Source organism: Coregonus clupeaformis, chromosome 24, assembly GCF_020615455.1.
Source record: "Coregonus clupeaformis isolate EN_2021a chromosome 24, ASM2061545v1, whole genome shotgun sequence".
Taxonomy (NCBI): Eukaryota; Metazoa; Chordata; class Actinopteri; order Salmoniformes; family Salmonidae; genus Coregonus; species Coregonus clupeaformis.
Genome location: NC_059215.1, coordinates 17596214 through 17620618, shown reverse-complemented (window position 1 = coordinate 17620618; position 24405 = coordinate 17596214). Strand labels below are relative to the sequence as shown.

At 42.6% G+C, this 24405-nt stretch overlaps 1 protein-coding gene across 4 annotated transcripts in view; it reads left to right on the top strand.

The window, feature by feature from the left end:
* Positions 1-3148: 3148 nt before the first annotated feature.
* LOC121537905 (low-density lipoprotein receptor-related protein 1-like) overlaps positions 3149-24405 on the top strand; it is a 211359-nt gene continuing 190102 nt past the window's right edge. For all 4 annotated transcript variants that reach the window (XM_045207075.1, XM_045207073.1, XM_045207074.1 and 1 more), the window contains exon 1: positions 3149-3728. In XM_045207075.1, the coding sequence (XP_045063010.1) occupies positions 3632-3728 (97 nt within the window). In that variant the 5' untranslated portion in view covers positions 3149-3631. The remainder of the gene's footprint in view (positions 3729-24405) is intronic.

The following is a 24405-nucleotide window of genomic DNA, read 5'->3' as shown; positions in this document are numbered from 1 at the left end:
TAATTGTTTCGTTGCCAATTTATCTTCATTTGTTCGCCGACAAAAAGGAAATTCTTTCAAAGACACAATCGAGTTGCACTGAAGCCTAGCCATGTTGATAGTAGTAGTGAATTGATTGACGCTGCTACCCTCTCTTTTCTTAGTTACGTTCATGTGACGAAAGCGCGTAAGTGCAAGCCCACAGACACCCATTGAGATTGTATTGAAGGCTCTGAAATTTGAAAAAAATAGATTTTACATGGGAGTCTATGACAGAAGTTCTGGGCGATTTTCAATCTGACTGAAATCGCCCCAAAAGGGGGTGGAGCCATTTGAAGCACGACTTTAGCCTGATTCGACATTTAGTGGCAGTGTGGCACTGTGGCAGATCAGACGTATAGATTACAACACTGATAACTACTGTTGCCGTGATATAATTGATTAGAAAAAAAATCCCTTCCTTTTCCCGTTTGGCAGTGCGTCGCCCATATCGCCCTATTGAACAGGCCGTCCCTGGTCAGCCTTATATTGCTTGCTTCCCAAATGGCTCCCTATTCCCAACATAGTTCACTACTTTTGACCAGAGCCCTATGGGCCCTTATCAAAACGAGTGCACTATATAGGGTATAGGGTGCCATTTGGGACATACATTCTCTTAGAGGGGGATCTAGATAGGATCTCTGTTTGTACTCTGACTTCCCCTGTCGCCCCAGGCCTTGGAAACCACACCAAATCCCACTCTATGTTTTCTAAGTCCATGATAATGGATTATCAATGGGCCAAAGTTTGTTAGATCGATATATGTTTTGACACACCATCTTCGTGTTTTTGACTCATCAGGAGAATCTCAATTGCATACTCCTCGTGTCCTCTCTCCTCGTCTCCTTCTCGAAACGCATTGGATGAGAACGCCAGAGGTCCCTCCCCCCTGACTATGTCACTCAGATTCTTAAGTATCAGTCTGAGAGAGAGAGAGAGAGAGAGAGAGAGAGAGAGAGAGAGAGAGAGAGAGAGAGAGAGAGAGAGAGAGAGAGAGAGAGAGAGAGAGAGAGAGAGAGAGAGAGAGAGAGAGAGAGAGAGAGAGAGAGAGAGAGTTATTTAAGCCAGCCTCAGATCTCTGTTTCTCTCCGATGGGTTATAGACATTTTCATTGTCTAACTGCACCAGATGGAAACCAACTTCCTCTACTACCCCAAGCCTTGGTTGCTTCCCAACTGACACCCTATTCCCTATGTAGTGCACTACTTTTGACCAGGGCCATAAGATATCCCTATGATAGGGAACTGGTCAAAAGTAGTGCACTGTACGAAATAGGGTGCCATTTGGGACTCAACCTTGGAAACAAGCCATAATACAACTCTGCTGCTTTGGGAATAAAATAGGGATTTTTATTATGCAGCATTGTGAACTGAGCTGACATTCATAGGATGGGAATCCATATATCACAGATGATTGAATCATGATGTCAGATGTTATGTCAGAGTCCAGAGTACATTTTTTATGTGCATTAGTTTGGCTATGGCTTTGTCTAAAGTGAATGAAATGTGTAAGCTATTTTATAGCCTAATTTATAGGCTATTCAATGCTTATGAATTGCATTGCTTAAAGTTATTGTTCAGCACATTTGCCTAAAAAGCTGTATATATATTTTTTGCATTCATTTTCCCCCAGCCCATATACTCTACAGTTATTATGAGCTGTTACCACATTAGACTATTGAGATGCGCCTGCTAGGAAAACTCTGTGCTACTACTGTTGAAGAATGGTGCTCTCTGAGTTAGATGCCATGTCCTTCATTTACCACAAGAGGAGGTTCTCTCCTGAGAAATGCAGTGGAGTGGGTTCAATTATGTATATAAACCCTGGTTTGCTGATGCTATGTATTGGCCGTTGAGAGTAGGCACAGTCGTCCATAGGAATGAATGGAATTCTATTGTATTTCAATTAAATGTTTCAAGGACAAAATTACATGTATTTAAGTATGTTCTTGTTGTAGTGGGGACAGTAACATTAGTAATCTCAAAAAAGTATACTTTAAGGAAAATGTTTTTATACATTTTTATGTTTAGCTCACATAATATCATTTAAAAGTATGCATTAAGGTGTCTGTAATAGAATAAACATGGAAAAAACGAATGTAGACATTAATAAATAGCTTCTATATCTTCCAATATATATTTTTTAATGGTTGGGGCGTCCCAAGATGGAGGCACAGACAACTTAATGCATACTTTTTAATTATATTATGTGAAATAAACATTTTTTTTAATGAAAAGATATATACAAATATTTTCCTTTAAGTATAATTTTTTTAGATGACTAATGTTACTGTCCCCAGTACAACAACAAAAATACTTAAATACATGTAATTTTGTCCTTGAAACATTTAATTGAAATACTGTAGAATTCCATTCATTCTTATGGAGGATTGCTCCTACTGGGGAGTGCCACTGCCAATATGGCCGACCAGTGGCTTCAAAGCTTCTCAATGGCACAAACATAGCATCAGCAATCGAGGGTTTATATACATCATTGGTCTGAGTCAGAGAATGTTCTCTGAGTGGGATGTCATAGAAAGTCCAAAGATCTGTTTTGAATATAGCACATCCTTCCTCTCTGGAACCCTGGCTGGGAGGCATCTCATGATAATAATAATAATATCCATGATCTCATCTGTCATCATAGCAACATAGAAGCCTAAGGGTATGATTCTGGACAGCTCTACCATGCACACTTATCAGTGCTGAAGTTAAGAGCAGCTGTGTGTGCACAAAGCTAGGGAAAAGCTTCAAAAGTGTTGCAAGACCCAATGTGACATTCTTTAAAAAGTATTAAAATATGGACATTAAATATGTTCTGTGTTATATACAGTAGGCCAATGTGTTATAATATTTCGGACCTGTTCAACTCTAATGACAGACAGATTTGAGGGTGTCCACTTGTTAACCAAATTGAAACTGCAGAAAACAACTGTCCTTGTGCCAATATGGTTGGTGTAGTGGCGCCAGTTGAATGCGCTGAAAAGCGTCTCGGCGCTTGCGCAAAGGGAGCTTGCCGCGTAGTTTCCGATTTTCTGTAAGAATTTAATTGGTGACGTCATCCACTGGTTCCAGAGTGCTGTGTGTGTCGGCGCTTCAGACTCACCAGCATCCACTCAATGTGTTGTAACCACCAGTAACAGAGGCGGTTGAGCTCCCAAAGAAAAAGGCGCTTTTATTTTTAATTTTATGGCATGGGATATTTTCAACACTGCCGCAGTGACGGAGATTTGAGGAGCTTGTGAACTAGTTGGACATTTCTAGAGGAATGGTGAAGCCACATTGTGTTCACAATAGATTTTCCTTTGAAAAATAGTGTGTGGGCTTATATGGATCATGCATGCTGATAATGTATAATACATATACATGACTGTGCATGAGCACAACACGTAGGCTCACTAGGCTTTAGCAAGCCTCTCTCTGTTTCTACATTTGGATCCATAGCCTACTGCTGCCTACCTTTGCTATTCTCAGTGCGTGGTTGCAGGGCGCAAAGAGAACGGGCAATCGCACCGGACCATTCGGGGTGTTCGGATGAGGTGTTTGAATATATTATTTGATTTTAGAATTCTAGCCAACGTTATATCCAGTATTTTTTTTTTAACAAAAAAGCAATGCCATCTGGCATTGCAAAGGTGTTGGCAATGAGGTTGTTCTTCGTGGGATTTCTGCTCAGTTTGGAGATCCTATCTCCTACAGCAGCTATTGATGGTAAGTGACAGTCTAGTGTGTTGTAGCCTATTGCATTGTGAAACTGCATGCCCACTCTTTAGCAATATAGGTCTATCATGCAATGTAGGCTATTCACCACATAGCCTGCTGTTCGCCCCAGCAAAAATGTCTTCATAACACCTATAGGCTTTAGACTCAACCAGTCTGCTAGTGATCGATATGAACAATAGGGCCAGGCTATTCCTTCTAATCATATAGGTGCCATATTTGTGAGACATACTTCATAGGATATAGGCAATCTAACCTGCTCACCTTTTGTCAAATGCTCATTTCATAACCACCTGTCTGTAGCCAGCATACATGATTCATTTAGTGTGTTATTGACATAACAAAACAACTGTCGTCAACTAACCTACAGATGTGTTGAGCTTCATATGGGTTCATTTTTTTGCTTAAATCAAAGGGGATTCAAAGCCATGTATGACAGTGTCGTGCTACCAGCTGCTCGGTTTGACTCCCATTCCCAGATGAGATGTAGCCCCACGAATGATTCAAAATACTGTATGCCCTTTGTTCTTGTTCTGTTGTTGACATGCTCGTTCAATGTTGTCTTATAAGGTTATTCAGCAGCTAGACAAAACATATATCACAGCACATCGCTGAAAGGGAAAGGCCTGCGCGTCCCCAGTTCTAGGTAGGCAGCACACTTTCCCTTGAATCGATCAGTAGGCTATACGGACCCGATCAATATGCACATGCATTGCACCGATTTCGCCGCTGTAGAATGCCCAAACATTTGTAGCTATCATTCGCGGGTTTTAAAGGTGGCCTATTTATGCGTGTGAATCGTTTATGGTTCAGAATCTATGTGGCTGTAGGCTAGGGATTTTTTTTGTTGCAGTGATCAGGTTACACCTTCGCGGGTTCAGTTCAAACCAAATCCTATTGAAATATTTGTGTTGAGCTGCATGCGATTTAGGATGTAAAAACAACTATGTTGCGGTTGTTCAGTTGTAATCTTTATAAAGGTAGGCTATTGTCGTGGCTTGTCCGGAGGAGAAGCTAAGGTTAGAAAGTCTTGGAAACGATACATTCATCACAACGTCATAGGCCTACTCACTTGATGACAGTCAGATAGACTATAGAGAACTGAATTAAATAATCGAGTAATTTTCGAGTAATTTACAATAATGATCGGCTACATTCTAAAGTGCATTCTTGCAACAATTACACTATCTCGTGCGACAATATGGCCATGCACTTTCAGAGCGAGAACATTGTAACATTGTAGCCAATGATTTGGAAAGTCTGGCAACTTCGTTGCTATACAGTGTCAAATAGACCAGCATTTGTCATATAGTGTCACTGGCATAGTTAATTTGACTTGAAGGGAATGAATAGGCTGCTCTTGTATTATAGGTAACTCATACCACATCGGCTATGCATATCTAAAGCCACACAACCAGATATTGGACTGAATCGTTTTTCTCATGAACATTTTGTTACAAAAGAGAGATGGACTTTAGTTGTTTTGGTGTGTTTTAAAACCTCATGGTCACTCAATAGTGCACTACTGAGCCAGCACAATGAGAGTTACAAAATACACTCTTACTAAACAACCCACTAAACACATTTGCAAAAATACCCCAAATTATTTGCAGTGATGTGCATAAATAATGCATTGTGTTTCCAAGGCATTGAAGGCATTTTTATAAAGGTCCCTCCCAACTGATTTGAATAATACAGTTGGCCTACATCTGCTCATTTAGTTCTTGAAACTAAGGATACTGAGATTTCAGTAGGTTTCCTTCCATTCACCTTCATAATCCTCCATATAATCCATATTGTTAAAATGTAGGCTACTCCATAGTAGAAGCTAACAATGATGCTCTTGTATGGATATTAAAGAAAGAGAAAATACTTCAGTCAATCACTGAAGGCTCACAATCTTACTCACTGTCACTGTCTGGGTTGGGGGGAATGTTGGGAAACATTGGACAGTACAGAACAGTACAGCAGCTGATCTTGTTGCTAGCACTCGCCACTGATGGGAAATGCACAAAACAAAAACTTTACCAGCAGGAATCAATCCGTCTGGAGACCCTTGTGAGTCTCCACATGACGTTCAGGTAACATTTACATTTACATTTACGTCATTTAGCAGACACTCTTATCCAGAGCGACTTACAAATAGGTGCATTCACCTTATAGCCAGTGGGATAACCACTTTACAATGTTGTTTTTTTTGGGGGGGGTGGAGTAAAGTGGGGGGGTTGAAGGATTACTTTATCCTATCCCAGGTATTCCTTAAAGAGGTGGGGTTTCAAATGTCTCCGGAGCCCAGCCAACAGCGAGTTGCAGTAATCCAGACGGGAGATGACAAGTGCCTGGATTAGGACCTGTGCCGCTTCCTGTGTAAGGCAGGGTCGTACTCTCCGAATGTTGTAGAGCATGAACCTACAGGATCGGGTCACCGCCTTGATGTTAGCGGAGAACGACAGGGTGTTGTCCAGGGTCACGCCAAGGCTCTTCGCACTCTGGGAGGAGGACACAACGGAGTTGTCAACCGTGATGGCGAGATCATGGAACGGGCAGTCCTTCCCCGGGAGGAAGGGCAGCTCCGTCTTGCCGAGGTTCAGCTTGAGGTGGTGATCCATCATCCATACTGATATGTCTGCCAGACATGCAGAGATGCGATTCGCCACCTGGTTATCAGAAGGGGGAAAGGAGAAGATTAGTTGTGTGTCGTCAGCGTAGCAATGATAGGAGAGGCCATGTGAGGATATGACAGAGCCAAGTGACTTGGTGTATAGCGAGAATAGGAGAGGGCCTAGAACTGAGCCCTGGCCGTACATTATGTACGGCCAGACCAGTGATGGGGAAATGTTGGGAAACACTGGACAATCACAGGACAGTACAGCATCTGATCTTAGAAAAACTAAACAAACATTAGCAGCAGGAATCAATCCCTGTTTATGTTTGGGTAACAGTAAGTACGACCAGAGCAATGATAGGAAATGTTGGGAAACATTGGACAGGACAGAATCTGATCTCATGTTGCAAGCAGCATGATGATGACAAATGGGTGAGTGAGTAAGTGAGTCGATGCTATGCTAGAGTCCAAGGGAGAGAGGAGGGAGGGGGTGAGTGAGTGCTTGGATGCTAAAGGGAAGGGAAGAGGAGGAAGGGGATGAGTGAGTAAGAGAGGGATGCTGCTATGCTAGAGGCCAGGTTCAGCCACTTAAGCTGAAACACAATGATTCATCCGGATCACAATTGGGCTCGGCTGGACGCAGTGTGAATTAGGGATTTAGGAAAGGAGGAGATTGAGCAAGCTAAGGTCAGAGTTTAGGGCCATCCACTGTTCTGTTCCAGGACTGTCCTGGCTAGCTGGAGATGGTTTACCTTTAGTTGTTCTGTTCCAGGACTGTCCTGGCTAGCTGGATATGGTTTATATATCTTTAGCTGCACAATCAAACAACTCTGTTTAGATATCAAAGATGCAAATCCAGAAACATCGGACACTTGATCACGTTAATGTTGTAATTGTGGCATAAAGGTTTTATCAAATAGCAATTGTATTATGTTACATTTGCTCCAGTATGTTATGGAGGGAGAAGATATACTGTAGCCTATGTGTAGCTTCTGGATCATTTCACCACCACTAAAAACACATAGCAGTCCTCGTACTGTATGACTCATATCTGACAGGAAAAGATACAGATGGGACGCCTCCTACAAATCAACCCATTATGTGTAGGATGTACAGTATTTATATGTCCCTTTGACAGTGAGCATGTTTTGTAGTAAAAAAGATAAGAAGAAAAGGTCCTAAGAAAATGACCCCCCTATGATCATCCGGGGTCATTTTCTTTTGACGTTTTCTGTGGGTCAGGAGGTGAAGAGAGAGGGTGAATTCCAGAGACTGTTTTCCTGACCCTATAATTTTTTTTCTATAATCCAATCAAATAAAATGTTTATTGTCACATGCGCCGAATACAACCTTACAGTGAAATGCTTACTTACAAGCCCTTAACCAACAATGCAGTTTTAGGAAAAATCATGCAAATAGTTCGGGTAGCCATTTGATTAGCTGTTCAGGAGTCTTAAGGCTTGTAAGGGTTGGTTTGAGGTGTGACCCAGGTGCGGTTAAGGATAGACAGTAGGCAGAGATGGTGAAACAAGGATCTTTACTGGTGGTCCAAAAGCCAGGATACAAAACAACAGACTATACATGAAAACAAATGAGGAGCACATAGGTCTCCAAATAACAGGCTGACAACAAACAATACGAAATACTAACTCTGACTGGAAAAACACAATGACACAGGGAGGACACTTCTCGAGTACCTACAACTCCGTCACGTAATCCGACACTGATACGTACTGCTTGACATCAAGAAACTGAGCAAGGGAACACAGGGACGTGAGGGCATAAATACACAGGTGAATCAGATAGCCACAGGTGACACCAATAGGCAGATAATTAGTCCCGACTGTGAGTGAGGAGGTGCCTATGGTTGATGGAGGATGACACCTAGTGGGTCGCTCCGGAACTGCGACCCACTCCTGTAACAATGGCTTGGGGGTAGAAGCTGTTAAGAAGCCTTTTGGACCTAGACTTGGCGCTCCGGTACCGCTTTCCGTGCGGTAGCAGAAAGAACAGTCTATGACTAGGGTGGCTGGAGTCCTTGACAATTTTTAGGGCCTTCCTCTGACACCGCCTGGTATAGAGGACCTGGATGGCAGAAAGCTTGGCCCCAGTGATGTACTGGGCTGTACGCACTACCCTCTGTAGTGAATTGCGGTCGGAGGCCGAGCAGTTTCCATACCAGGCAGTGATGCAACAAGTTTGGACACACCTACTCATTCAAGGGTTTTTATTTATTTTTTACAATTTTCTACATTGTAGAATAATAGTGAAGACATCAAAACTATGAAATAACACATATGGAATCATGTAGTAACCAAAAAAGTGTAGAACAAATCAACATATATTTTATATTTGAGATTCTACAAATAGCCACCCTTTGCCTTGAGGACAGCTTTGCACACTCTTGGCATTCTCTCAACCAGCTTCACCTGGAATGCTTTTCCAACAGTCTTGAAGGAGTTCTCACATATGCTGAGCACTTGTTGGATGCTTTTCCTTCACTCTGCGGTCCGACTCATCCCAAACCATCTCAATTTGGTTGAGGTCGGGGGATTGTGGAGGCCAGGTCATCTGATGCAGCACTCCATCACTCTCCGTCTTGGTAAAATAGCCCTTACACAACCTGGAGGTGTGTTGGGTCATTGTCCTGTTGAAAAACAAATGATAGTCCCACTAAGCCCAAACCAGATGGGATGGCGTATCGCTGCAGAATGCTGTGGTAGCCATGCTGTGGTGGTCCTCATGAGAGCCAGTTTCATCATAGCGCTTGATGGTTTTTGTGACTGCACTTGAAGAAACTTTCAAAGTTCTTGAAATGTTCCGTATTGACTGCCCTTCATGTCTTAAAGTAATGATAGACTGTCGTTTCTCTTTGCTTATTTGAGCTGTTCTTGCCATAATATGGACTTGGTCTTTTACCAAATAGGGCTATATTCTGTGCTATATTCTCTCCTCAGAACATTCAGAACCAGCACTGGAAACATCTACCAGGAACATTCTAGAACATTCTGTATCCTCCACACACATTCAACGGATCATAGATTTTACATTACTCTCTTTAGACTCTACCTTAGCCTGGACACCATTTTATTGCTGCTCTCTTACCATCTCCTTATGGAATTGTCATGTTTGGCTTGACAATGATAGCAATGGAGTTCGCAAGATCACAAAGACATCTGGGACCAGGTTATCTCTACCTGGCTAGCCTGTCACTAGCAATGGTCATCAAAATTGTTGAAAGGTTTTTCTAATAAATAATCATTCTAATAAATGCAACAACTGGACAATGGATGAAGATTATCCAAAAGTTTTGAATTTTTTAAATGTAGATATTGACAGAATTATAGCATATAAAACATTTTACTGGCACGGACAAATAATGAATGGAGTTCAGGGATTTTGGTGGGAATTCAGGTATTCAATTTATTGTAAAAATAATAATAATATATATATATATATATATTAGAATGCACTCATATATACATTTTGTAATGGTATCAAGTATTTACAAAATATTTTATGTTAAAAGAAAGTCAAGTATATGTGCCTCATTTGCATAAATACACTGGGTGCAGTTGCATATATTAAAACATTAACATAAATGGGTGGAACAGGCCTGAAACCACCAAAGACTTGCTGTCTAGGCCTACCTGCAATCCCCTGCGCTGTCTAGACTGCATCATTAATGACTGTTGTTGTCACGTTCTGTTGCATAATTCAAGAAGTGTGTCAATAGCAGAATACCCTCAGATAAAAAATCAACAGGCTTGGCTCTAGATTACACCCATCTATACATACTTTAGATTGTTTGCGAGATCAGACATAATATCGCTATAATCCAAGTGTTCATTTTCGGAAGTTGCTTTCATTTCAGCTCATCTAATTGTAAACATTTCAATTGTTTTACATTTTTACTTTTTTCAATTCCACAAAATAATGTACACCCATCAAAATAAATGTATCTTTCTTCTCTTTCTTGTGATGTAAGTGTTGAGACGATGCGTTAAAGCCCTGACGAAGCTTTAGCGTTCTTATAGATGCAACGGAAAGACAATGCATTCCACTGAGCCCATTTCAGCCATTACCGGGGTGTTTGACAGGTCATAACACACATTTACTCGGTGATAACGTTAAAGGGAAAAACCAGAAGGCACAAGCAAAGCAATCAATCCAGCGAGATTTAAGTGACAAGTCGATTTTGCACCCATCAAACACAGGAAATAGATGGCTGAAAAAAAAGAGATCCTCAGCTGGACAGGGCATGCGCGTTGATACTGTCACATAGGAATGGCCATTGATTGTGATGCTGCCTGGCCTGCAGCAGCTGCCAGCTGAAGCTTTTAGTTAGTCAGCCTTTGTACTCTCTCAGATGGCACACCAAATTCTCTGAAATAATTTTCTCTGTAATGACATTTGAGAAAAGGCGATGTATAATGCCAACTTAAGTAGTGAATGTGAAGTGTAGGGAAATGGAGCTGTGTCTTTTGGAATTAACATGCAAACAGGTCTCCATGTTTTCACAAGGCAGCAGTTTAGCCTTTGAATAGATTGTAGTAAAGAGCTTATGGTGGTGGGTATTAACTAATACTTCCTTTCAGGAGACAATGCAGCTTGAACCTAAACAGAATTATTAGTGAAATAATAATGTGGAGACAGCCTTGACAATAACTGTATAAAACCCCTTCCTGTATAGCATTCCTTCCTGTATAGCATCCCTTCCTGTTAGCATCCCTTCCTGTATAGCGTCCCTTCCTGTGTAGCATCCCTTCCTGTGTAGCATCCCTTCCTGTATAGCATCCCTTCCCTTCCTGTGTAGCATCCCTTCCTGTATAGCATCCCTTCCTGTATAGCATCCCTTCCTGTGTAGCATCCCTTCCTGTGTAGCATCCCTTCCTGTGTAACATCCCTTCCTGTGTAGCATCCCTTCCTGTGTAGCATCCCTTCCTGTGTAGCATCCCTTCCTGTATAGCATCCCTTCCTGTGTAGCATCCCTTCCTGTGTAGCATCCCTTCCTGTGTAGCATCCCTTCCTGTATAGCATCCCTTCCTGTATAGCATCCCTTCCTGTGTAGCATCCCTTCCTGTATAGCATCCCTTCCTGTATAGCATCCCTTCCTGTATAGCATCCCTTCCTGTATAGCACCCCTTCCTGTATAGCACCCCTTACTGTATAGCATCCCTTCCTGTATAGCATCCCTTCCTGTATAGCATCCCTTCCTGTATAGCATCCCTTCCTGTATAGCATCCCTTCCTGTATAGCACCCCTTACTGTATAGCATCCCTTCCTGTATAGCATCCCTTCCTGTATAGCATCCCTTCCTGTATAGCATCCCTTCCTGTATAGCACCCCTTCCTGTATAGCATCCCTTCCTGTATAGCATCCCTTCCTGTATAGCATCCCTTCCTGTATAGCATCCCTTCCTGTATAGCACCCCTTCCTGTATAGCATCCCTTCCTGTATAGCATCCCTTCCTGTATAGCACCCCTTCCTGTATAGCACCCCTTACTGTATAGCATCCCTTCCTGTATAGCATCCCTTCCTGTATAGCATCGTAGATTCAGCCTGAGCTAAGACTAGAGGCTAGAGGCAGGGTGCTTCACAAATGGCACTACTATAGTGCACTACTATCTCCCCATACGAAGGCTTGAGGCTCACAGATGAGTGTTTGTTGATGCTGAGTAGAAGGGGTGTGTTGTAATTGGTGTTTTCTGGTAGCAGCTACACCACTGTTTACTCTATTTAGCTCCTATAAGACCCTGAAGGGAGCAGATTGGTTTATTGAACAGAATGGGGGGAACGACTGTGTGGGTGTTGATGTGGAAGGGAAGGATAGAAGATGTCTTGGATTTCTCTTTAGGTTATAGAAACTAGGCTTTGTCTCTCCTTTTCTTTCTGCCTCACTGTTTTGGTTGTCACATGTGGGAAGCTTCATCACTGCCTAAACCACCAATAGCAACATTCTCAGCCAGTTCTTTTTAAATTGATGCATACTTGATTTGAGTTCCCAGAAAAAACACTAGAGCCAGACATTTAAACAATTATACATCCCAATGCTTCCTAATTCAGAGAAATGAAATGCTTATCTGTCTTTTCCATGCATTTGACACAAGGAGTAAGCATAACTGTTCAAATGTCGCAACTGGTCGCAACGTTGGCCTGATATCCGACACAAACATGTGAATCCTGGCTTTGTGACTGAACATTGTCTTGTAGTTTTACTATCTCTGATGGTGAACTTTGCACCTGATGCTGGAGCTGGTGCTGGAGCTGGCCAGTGAGGCTCGGTGAGGCAGACAGGCCGCTGGGCCACATTGTTTTCTGGTGACATTACTCTGAGCACTCTTCCAGTCTTGCAGTCTTAGTTCCACCTCCAGAAACACCTTGGCTGTTCCAAGGCTGTGTGTGTGTGTGTGTGTGTGTGTGTGTGTGTGTGTGTGTGTGTTTGCGCTCAATTGGAGAATCGATTGAACAGGAGGCCCCAAGCTCCTCCACTCCGCTGTCTGCTTTCACACCTGGCCAGAAGAGGAGCTGATGTGTGACTGCTGCCATGTGTCAAACCTGTCTGCTTCTGTTAGTCACAGCTATTGAACTCAGATTCAGGATGCGTCCCAAATGGCACCCCATCTTTTATCTAATGCACTACTTTTGACCCTGACCAGAGCCCTATGCTGAATATGGTGCCATTTGAGATGCAACCACTCTGTCATAAGAGGTTTGGTTGGCTATGCATGTGGCACACATTAGGATAAGAATTAATATAATATAATATAATATATAATATAATATAATATAATAATAATAATAATATGCCATTTAGCAGACGCTTTTATCCAAAGCGACTTACAGTCATGCGTGCATACATTTTATTTTTTTGTGTATGGTACTGAGCTCTTTGATGAGGAGGTGGTGGGTCATGTAGACTTCACAGAGGTGATTCCTGACTTTTAAAAGCTTTTTGTTTAGATATCCTTGACTGGGCATGCATGCACAGCTAGGCTACACTTTGTCAGACAACTTGATCACTTTTTCATCCTTACCAAGCAAGTCTTTGTATTTAACTAAGGAAAGAAGAATGTCCATTTAAATGTGTGTTGCAGCCTATTTATGCATTGTTTATCGTTCATTCCTGGCGACTATTGAGCCATACACACACACATGCCTCTCGGCCTCCACCACTTTGATGTGATTCTGAGTGGTTTGGACTAGCAGAGATCCAGAGAGATCCCCACACATTAAACCATATAAACCTTGTATACAAAGAGAATCCTTTGAACTGAAATAAGTTATCTTGTTTTGTAAAACATATTTATAGAACATTTACTATATAGCCTAATTCCTCCCACAGTCTTTGTTTGTTGTCTTGGTTTCAGAAGGAAGAAGTAAGCCATGCAGCGAGGCTTTTGTTCATGGCTTTCGTAGAACTACAATGAATGAATGCCTCAGTCAATTTATGTGGTCCAGCGTTGGTTCATTTTGTGGTCACATGTTCTGTTTTCATAACAGCTGAATCTGGGTTGACTTTTCCCCTGTGGAAGGCAGTGTAGTGAAGTGTGGCCTGCTGTGCTGTGTTACGTATGCAGGGGCTGCTGGAGAGAATGAGTTGACAGCAACTCGTAATCGCTATAGTATCCTCTCTGTATGTCTATCAATTTCCCTCTCTCTGTCTTTCTTCTTTTTGCCCATTCTTCAAGGCAAAACTGCTCCAGCTCCTTCAAGTTGGATGGGTTCCGCTGGTGTACAGCAATCTTTAAGTCATACCACAGATTCTCAATTGGATTGAGGTCTGGGCTTTGACTAGGCCATTCCAAGACATTTAAATGTTTCCCCTTAAACCACTGGAGTGTTGCTTTAGCAGTATGCTTAGGGTCCTTGTCCTGCTGGAAGGTGAACCTCCGTCCCAGTCTCAAATCTCTGGAAGATTGAAACGGGTTTCCCTCAAGAATTTCCCTGTATTTAGCGCCATCCATCATTCCTTCAATTCTGACCAGTTTCCCAGTCCCTGCCGATGAAAAACATCCCCATAGCATAATGCTGCCACCACCATGGATGGTGTTCTCGGGGTGATGAGAGGTGTTGGGTTTGCGCTAGACATAGCATTTTCCATGATGGCCAAAAAGCTCAATTTTAGTCTCATCTGACCAGAGTACCTTCTTCCATATGTTTGGGGAGTCTCCCACATGCCTGTTGACGAACACCAAACCTGTTTGCTTATTTTTTTCTTTAAGTAATGGCTTTTTTCTGGTCACTCTTCCGTAAAGCCCAGCTCTGTGGAGTGTATGGCTTAAAGTAGTCCTATGGACAGATACTCCAATCTCCGCTGTGTAGCGTTGCCTCTGATTAATGCCCTCCTTGCCTGGTCCGTGAGTTTTGGTGGGCGGCCCTCTCTTGGCAGGTTTGTTGTGGTGCCATATTCGTTCCATTTTTTAAATAATGGATTTAATGGTGCTCTGTGGGATGTTCAAAAATGTCTGATATTTTTTTATAACCCAACCCTGATCGGTACTCCTCCACAACTTTGTCCCTGACCTGTTTGGAGAGCTCCTTGGTCTTCATGGTGCCGCTTGCTTGGTGGTGCCTCTTGCTTAGTGGTGTTGCAGACTCTGGGGCCTTTCAGAACAGGTGTATATATACTGAGATGATGTGACAGATCATGTGACACTTAGATTGCACACAGGTGGACTTTATTTAACTAATTATGTGACTTCTGAAGGTAATTGGTTGCAACAGGTCTTATTTAGGGGCTTCATAGCAAAGGGGGTGAATACATATGCACGCACCACTTTTCTGTTATTTATTTTATATAATTTTTTGAAACAAGTTATTTTTTTAATTTCACTTCACCAATGTGGACTCTTTTGTGTATGTACATGAAATCAAAATCAAAATCCATTTAAATTACAGGTTGTAATGCAACAAAATAGGAAAAATGCCAAGGGGGATGAATACTTTTGCAAGGCACTGTATTGCTGCTAATCTGAGCAACAGAGAAATGATTTCAAACTTAACCACAGAGGTCTAATTACATACCAGTGGTTGGTTTGCTTTTGAGTTCTCTGTTTGGAACTCTGTAGAACTGCATGGAACTCTGTGGAAGTTCCAAATTCCACATAACGGAGAAAGTGGGGCGAGAAGGAGAGAAGTGATATGTGATGGAAAACCGCTCTCTTTCTCTCCCGCAGAGCCCTCCACCTCTCTGTCACCCCTGTACACACACACACACACACATACACACACACACACACACACACACACACACACACACACACACACACACACACACACACACACACACACACACACATACACACTCCAAGAACGCAGAGTACTCTGACTCATTCATTTTATTCCATTCATTTCAGATTCCCATTTTGACTTTTATCTTGTAATACTGTGTAATAGAATCCAGTCACTATCGCCCGGGAAACGACCCACTGGGGAATAGAAAGGATAACACGCTCATATTGCACTTTGGTTCAGTGCTAGAACATGTGGAAGTTTTTCTAACATTTTAGTGTGCTCAGTTAGTAAACATTTACGCTATCTCTCTTAAGGCTGTGTTCTAGTTAGGGGACAATTGCAACTGTTCTTTGGCATCATGGCACACTTTTGAGTTGTAAACCACGACAAGCTTGAAACCTGAGACAGTTACTGCTGAAATCAAATCAAATTGTATTGGTCGCATACACATATTTAGCAGATGTTATTGCGGGTGTAGCTAAATGCTTGTGTTCCTAGCTCCAACAGTGCAGTAATATCTAACAATACACACAAATCTAAAATGGTTAAAGAATGGAATTAAGAAATATATAAATATTATGTTGGAGTCCAGAGTATGTACAGTATACAGCTGTGGAAAAAATTAAGAGACCACATTTTTCTTAAATCATGTATGACAGTCAAATCATGTATGACAGTCATTCCATACATGTATGACAGTCATTCCATTCCAGTGTCTGTTGAATTCCAACATAGGCACACCTCATTCTACTGAATTAGGTACTGATTAGGTGATCACCTGAACAAAATCTTATTTAACAAGGAAAAGTATAAAAACCACTGCTGTGGTCATCACTATCCTCTTGCAATAGGACCAGCTGGATGGCAAAAACAGTGCTAAAAGTACCTAAAAAGTAATATTAATCAGAAAATAACTTTTGACCATGCCAAAAGAGTTGAAAATGAAAGTTTTGAGTGAGGAAAAGAACGGTTCAATTCTGGCTTTACTGGCAGAGGGATACAGTGAGCGTCAGGTTGCTTCCATCCTTAAAATTTAAAAGACGGTGGTTCATAAGAACAAGGTCAAACAGCAGACATTGGGGACAGCAAAGCTACAGACCGGCAGAGGGCGAAAACGACTCTCTACTGACTGGGATGACTGCCAACTCATTCGAATATCAATCAACAACCATAGGATGACATCAAGTGACCTACAAAAAGAATGGCAAACGGCAGCTGGGATGAAGTGCGCGGCTAGGACGGTTCGAAACAGGCTCCTAGGGGCAGGGCTGAAGTCGTGCAAAGCTAGAAAAAAGCCCTTCATCGAGCAAAGAAGAGCCAGGCTGAGGTTTGCAAAATACCATAAGGATTGGACCGTAGAGGACTGGAGTAAGTTAATCTTCTCTGATGAGTCCAATTTTCAGCTTTGCCCAACACCTGGTCGTCTAATGGTTAGACGGAGAACTGGAGAGGCCTACAAGCCACAGTGTCTCGCACCCACTGTGAAATTTGGTGGAGGATCGGTGATGATCCGGGGGTGCTTCAGCAAGGCTGGAATCGGGCAGATTTGTCTTTGTGAAGGACGCATGAATCAAGCCACGTACAAGGTTGTCCTGGAAGAAAACGTGCTTCCTTTTGCTCTGACATTGTTCCCCAACTCTGAGGATTGGTTTTTCCAGCAGGAAAATGCGCCATGCCACACAGCCAGGTCAATCAAGGTGTGGATGGAGGACCACCAGATCAAGACCCTGTCATGGCCAGCCCAATCTCCAGACCTGAACCCCATTGAAAACTTCTGGAATGTGATCAAGAGGAAGATGGATGGTCACAAGCCATCAAACAAAGCCGAGCTGCTTGAATTTTTGCGCCAGGAGTGGCATAAAGTCACCCAACAACAATGTGAAAGACTGGTGGAGAGCATGCCAAGACGCATGAAAGCTGTGATTGAAAATCAGGGTTATTCCACCAAATATTGATTTCTGAACTCTTCCTAAGTTAAAACATTAGTATTGTGTTGTATAAAAATGAACGTGAACTTATTTTCTTTGTATTATTCAAGGTCTGACAACACTGCATCTTTTTTGTTATTTTGACCAGTTGTCATTTTCTGCAAATAAATGCTCTAAATGACAATATTTTTATTTGGAATTTGGGAGAAATGTTGTCAGTAGTTTATAGAATAAAACAAAAATGTTATTTTTACCCAAACACATACCTATAAATAGTAAAACCAGAGAAACTGATAATTTTGCAGTGGTCTCTTACTTTTTTCCAGAGCTGTATATACTGAACAAAAATATAAACGCAACATGCGTCAATTTCAACGATTATACAGAGTTATAGTTCATATAAGGAAATCAGTCAATTGAAATATATTCATTAGGCCGTAATCTATGGATTTCAGATGGCTGGGCAGGTGTGCAGCCATGGGTGGGTCTGGGAGGGCATAGGTCCACCCATTTGGGAGCCAGGCCCAGCCAATCAGAATGAGTTTCTTTCCCACAAAAGGGCTTCATTACAGACACAAATACTCCTCAGTTTCATCAGCTGTCCTGGACGCTGGTCTCAGACCATCCTGCAGGTGAAGAAGCCGAATTTGGAGGTCCTGGGCTGGTTACACGTGGTCTGCGGTTGTGAGGCTGGTTGGACGTACTGCCAAATTCTCGAAAACAACTTTGGAGGCGGCTTATGGTAGAGAAATGAACATAAAATTATCTGGCAACAGCTCTAGTGGGCATTCTTGCAGTCAGCATGCCAATTGCAAGCTCCCTGAAAACTTGAGACATCTGTGGCATTGTATTGTGTGACAAAACTGCACATTTTAGAGTGGCCTTTTCTTGTCCCCAGCACAAGGTGCACCTGTGTAATAATCAGCTTCTCGATATGCTACACCAGTCAGGTGTGCAAAGCTGTCATCAAGGCAAAGGGTGGCTATTTGAAGAATCTCAAATATAAAATATATTTGGATTTGTTTAACACTTTTCAGGTTACTACATGATTCCAAATGTGTTATTTCATAGTGTTGATGTCTTCACTATTATTATACAATGTAGAAAATAGTAAAAATAAAGAAAAACCCTTGAATTATTAGGTGTTCTAGTGCAGTGCATTCGGAAAGTATTCAGACCCCTTCACTTTTTCCACATTTTGTTACTTTACAGCCTTATTCTAAAATGGATTAAATACATTTTATCCTCATCAAACTACACACAATACCCCATAATGACAAAGCGAAAACAGGTTTTTAGATTTTTTTGCAAATAAAAAACAGAAATACCTTATTTACATAAATATTCAGACCCTTTGCTATGAGACTCGAAATTGAGCTCCGGTGCATCCTGTTTCCATTGATCATCCTTGAGATGTTTTTACAACTTAATTGGAGTCCACCTGTGGTAAATTCAATTGATTGGACATGATTTGGAAAGGCACACACCTATCTATATAAGGTCCCACAGTTGCCAGTGCATGTCAGAGCAAAAACCAAGCCAGGAAGTCTAAGCAATTGTCCGTAGAGCTCCGAGCCAAGATTGTGTCGAGGCACAGATCTGGGGAAGGGTACCAAAAACTGTCTGCAGAATTGAAGGTCCCCAAGAACACAGTGGCCTCCATCATTCTTAAATGGAAGAAGTTTGGAACCACCAAGACTCTTCCTAGAGCTGGCCGCTGAACAAACTGAACAATCGGGGGAGAAGGGCCTTGGTCAGGGAGGTGACCAAGAACCTGATGGTCACTCTGACAGAGCTCCAGAGTTCCTCTGTGGAGATGGGATAACCTTCCAGAAGGACAACCATCTGTGCAGCACTCCACCAATCAGGCCTTTATGGTAGAGTGGCCAGACGGAAGCCACACCTCAGTAAAATGCACATGACAGCCTGCTTGGATTTTGCTAAAAGGCAGCTAAAGTACTCTCAGACCATTAGAAACAAGATTCTCTGGTCTGATGAAACCAAGATTGAACTCTTTGGCCTGAATGCAAAGCGTCACGTCTGGAGGAAACCTGGCACCATCCCTACGGTGAAGCATGGTGGTGGCAGCATCATGCTGTGGGGATGTTTTTCATCTGCAGGGACTGGGAGACTAGTTAGGATCGAGGGAAAGATGAACGGAGCAAAGTACAGAGATATCCTTGATTAAAACCTGCTTCAGAGTGCTCAGGACCTCAGATTGGGGCGAAGGTTCACCTTCCAACAGGACAACGACCCTAAGCATGCAGCCAAGACAACGCAGGAGTGGCTTCGGGACAAGTCTCTGAATGTCCTTGAGTGGCCCAGCCAGAGCCCGGACTTGAACCCGATCGAAAAGACCTGAAAATAGCTGTGCAGTGACGCTCCCCATCCAACCTGACTGAGCTTGAGAGGATCTGCAGAGAAGAATGGGAGAAACTCTCCAAATACAGGTATGCCAAGCTTGTAGCCTCATCTAGGCTGTAATTGCTGCCAAAGGTGCTTCAACAAAGTACTGAGTAAAGTGTCTGAATACTTATGTAAATGTGATTTTTCAGTTTTATTTGTATGCTTTTAGCAAATTTTTTTTATAAAAACCTGTTTTTGCTTTGTCATTATGGGGTGTTGTGACGTGACTTACTTTAATGTATTGACTGTTATTTATCGAATCAACTAACTATGTTTAATTGTCACTCGATTAAATTAATCATGTAACAATAAACTCATTAGGAATTTGGGGCACCACGGAAGAAGTTGTTTATCGAGTTACAATCTCCCGAATTAAACTCTTAGAAGGTATGTTATATATCGATAACAGTCACTTATTAAATAATTACCTCTTTTCATTCTCATTCTGAACGTCGCATAATCCTTGAACCTGCAAGAACCCTAACCCTATTGATGATTCAGCAATACACAATTTGGTTTAATTAATTAATTATTTATTTACTAACTAACTAAATAATAACACAGAATACAAACACACACACATAGGTTATTGATTACTAACGTAGTAATACAATGAAAACAGGTCCCTAGTTTAAACCATTTTGTAACGTTTAGATCACGCTTCACGTCAGCTGGTCTGTAGAGTGTCAACTATTTTATGCCGTCGGGCTTCCTGGTCTAACCATTTTAAGCCGTGTAGCTTCAGCTTCACACTTCCTGGTCTAATGTTAAATTGTTTTTCAAGGCTTTTTATGCACTCGGGGTAAAAGGGGTTGTTCCATTATGTTTGTGCTCATCTGGGCGTGGCCACTGACTGAGAACAAATCAATATGGAAAACAATAATCTCATCTAGAATGCTAAAATCACATTGTTATCTTCACAAAATTATTATTATACTTAATCATTTGTTTTATACAACAATTAGATGCAAACCTCATAACTGGGAAGTGTACACCCCCAGAGATACAGTTATGTTGTTCCACCGTCTTTAATGACATCACAACATAGTAACGAATTTGACATGATTGTTCTTTAAGTCCCCACCGACCATTTCCCCCATTCTTTGAAGTAGGAATATTGTTTTATTATCCACTTTTGGATGTTGTAGTCTTGGTGGGAAGACTTCCTTTGTTCCACAGGGAAATTCCCTCTCCCAATACTGCATGGCAAGGAAAATAACGTTTCTGTAAGGAATTTACGACCGGTCATAAAACTGGCCCCCAGGAAAGGGGGTGTTCAAACCTTTGCCTAGCCGGTATCTTTGATCCTCAGCCCATGAGGGCAAGTCACGACAGGGTATTGTGTGTAGATTGATGAAGAAAAAAAGCCACATTTAATCAATTTTAGAATAAGGCTGTACCGTAAAAAATGTGGAAAAAGTCAAGGGGTCTGAATATTTTCCAAATGCTCTGTATATCTGAAGAATACGTAGGATAGAATAGTATATGTACAGCAATAGTTGAATAGGATGGCCTTGACTAGAATAAAGTACATACATATGAAGTAAGTTAAACAGTATGTAAACGTTATTAAAGTGACCAGTGTTCCATTATTAAAGTGACCAGTGTTCCATGTCTATGTACTTAAGCAGCAGCCTCTAAGGTGCAGGGGTGAGTAACCGGCTGGTAGCCGACTAGTGACAGTGACTAAAGTTCAGGGCAGGGTACTGGGCAGGGCCAGCTAGTGGTGACTATTTAACAGTCTGATGGCCTTGAGATAGAAGCTGTTTTTCAGTCTCTCGGTCCCAGCTTTGATGCACCTGTACTGACCTCGCCTTCTGGATAGTAGCGGGGTTAACAGGCCATGGCTCAGGTACCTGAGGTCCTTGATGATCTTTTTTGGCCCTCCTGTGACACCGGGTGCTGTAGATGTCCTGGAGGGCAGGCAGTGTGCCCCCGGTGATGCGTTGGGTAGACTGCACCACCTTCTGGAGAGCCCTGCGGTTGCGGACAGTGCAGTTGCCGTACCAGGTGGGAATACAGCCTGACATGATGCTCACAATGGTGCATCTGTAAAAGTTTGTGAGGGTCTTAGGGGCTAAGACGCCTTCTTCACCACACTGTCTGTGTGGGTGGACCATTTCAGATGGTCAGATGTACGCCAAGGAATTTGAAGCATTTCACCTTCTCTACTGTGGCCCCGTCGATGTGGATGGGGGCGTGCTCCCTCTGCTGTCTCCTGAAGTGCACGATCAGCTCCTTTGTTTTGTTTTGATTGAGGGAGAGGTTATTTTCCTGGCACCACTCCGCCAGGGACCTCACCTACTCCCTGTAGGCTGTCTCGTTGTTGTTGGGAATCAGGCCTACCACTGTTGTGTCATCTGCAAACTTGATAATTGAGTTGGAGATGTGCGTGGCCATACAGTCATGGGTAAACAGGGAGTACAGGAGAGGGCTGAGCATGCACCCAGGTTGTAAGGCAACAAAATAGGTAAAATGCCAAGGGGGGTGAATACCTTCGCAAGCCACAATATGTCTATAAATTCTACAGCCAGCTGGTCTGCGCATGCGCTTAGGACACGGCTAGGAATGCCGTCTGGGCCGCCAGCCTTGCGATGGTTAACTCGCTTAAATGTCTTACTCACGTCGGCCACGGAGAAAGAGAGCTCACAGTCCTCGGAAGCGGCGGTGGCTCGCGTCGGCAGCACTGTGTTTTCCTCGAAGCGGGCGAAGAAGGTGTTTAGCTTGTCCCATAGCAAGATTTCGATGTCAGCGACGTGGCTGGTTTTCTCTTTATAATAAGTGATTGTCTGGAGTCCCTGCCACATACATCTTGTGTCTGAGCCGTTGAATTGCGACTGCACTTTGTCTCTGTACTGACGTTTTGCCTCTTTTATTACATAATTGACCTGTTTGTACTCGACCATATTCCCAGTCACCTTGCCGTGGTTAAATGCGGTGGTTCGCGCTTTCAGTTTTGCACGAATGCTGCCATCTATCCACGGATTTTGGTTTGTATAGTTTTTAATCGTCACGGGGTGGGAACAACATCCCCTATACACTTCCTGATGAACTCAGTCACCGTGTCAGCGTATATGGTAATGTTATTCTCAGGGGCAACCCGGAACATATCCCAGTCTGCGTGATCAAAACAATCTTGAAGCATGGTTTCCGATTGGTCAGACCAGTGTTGAACAGTCCTTACCACGGGTACTACCTGTTTGAGTTTCTGCCCATAGGAAGTGAGTAGCAGAATGGAGATGCATGAGTAGCGCAGGCAATGTAAAACTTTGGTTGCTTTATTTAAGTCCCCAGCTACAATAAATGTGGCCTCATGATATGCAGTTTTAGTTTGCACAAAGTCCAGTGTAATTCCTTGAGAGCCGTCGAGGTATCGGTTTGAGGGGAAATATACACGGCTGTGACGATGACCGAATAGAATTCTCTCAGGAGGTAATGCGGTCAGCATTTGATTGTGAGGTATTCTAGGTCCGGTGAAAAAAAAGGACTTGAGTTCCGGTACGTTACTACAATCACACCATGAGTAATTTATCATGAAACATACACCTCTGCCTTTATTTTTCCCGGAGAGTTCTTTATTGCTGTCTGCGCGATGTACTGAGAACACAGCTGGCTGTATGGACGGGGACAGTATATCTGGAGAGAGCCATGATTCTGTTACAGTTCCTGATGCCACTCTGGAAGGAGATCCTCGCCCTGAGCTTGTCTACTTTATTGTCCAGGGACTGAATATTAGCGAGTAATATCCTCAGAAGCGGTGGATGGTTTGCACAGGAAAGTCGTATTTCTGGTCGAAATGCTGGTGAGTTACCGCTGCTCTAATATCCCAAAGTTATTTTTGGCTGTATGTAATAATGCAAAAAACGTTCTGAGCTAATCATGTGAGAAATAACACACACAAAAAATACTGCAAAGTTGCTTAGGAGCCAGGAACCAGGTGACCATGTCTATCGGTGCCATCTTGTTCTGCCTCAAGAGAGATTGATAAATAGTTCTATACTGAACAGCAGAAATCATTAATTTATGGGGTGTCATACAGATACTCGATCTACTGCACAGTAGAAGCATCCATCATTTGGCTGCCTGCTCTGCTGGTTAAACAGTGGGTGACAGACTGTACAGAACTGCCACACTACTAGCCTATACTCTGCTGTGGTCTCTTTCTGCTATGCTGTCTCAAGGTCGTTTATGCTCTCTTTCTCTCTTTCTCTCTTTCTCGCTCTCTCTAAATCGGTAGTCTTGTTCTCTCTCTTTATCCCGACACACACAGACACACACACAGACACACACAGACACCCACAGACACCCACACACATACATACATACACACACAGACACACACAGACACACACAGACAGACACACACACACAGACAGACACACACACACACACAGACACAGACACACACACACACAGACAGACACATACAGACACACACATACACACACAGACAAACACACACACAGACACACACAGACACACACACACACAC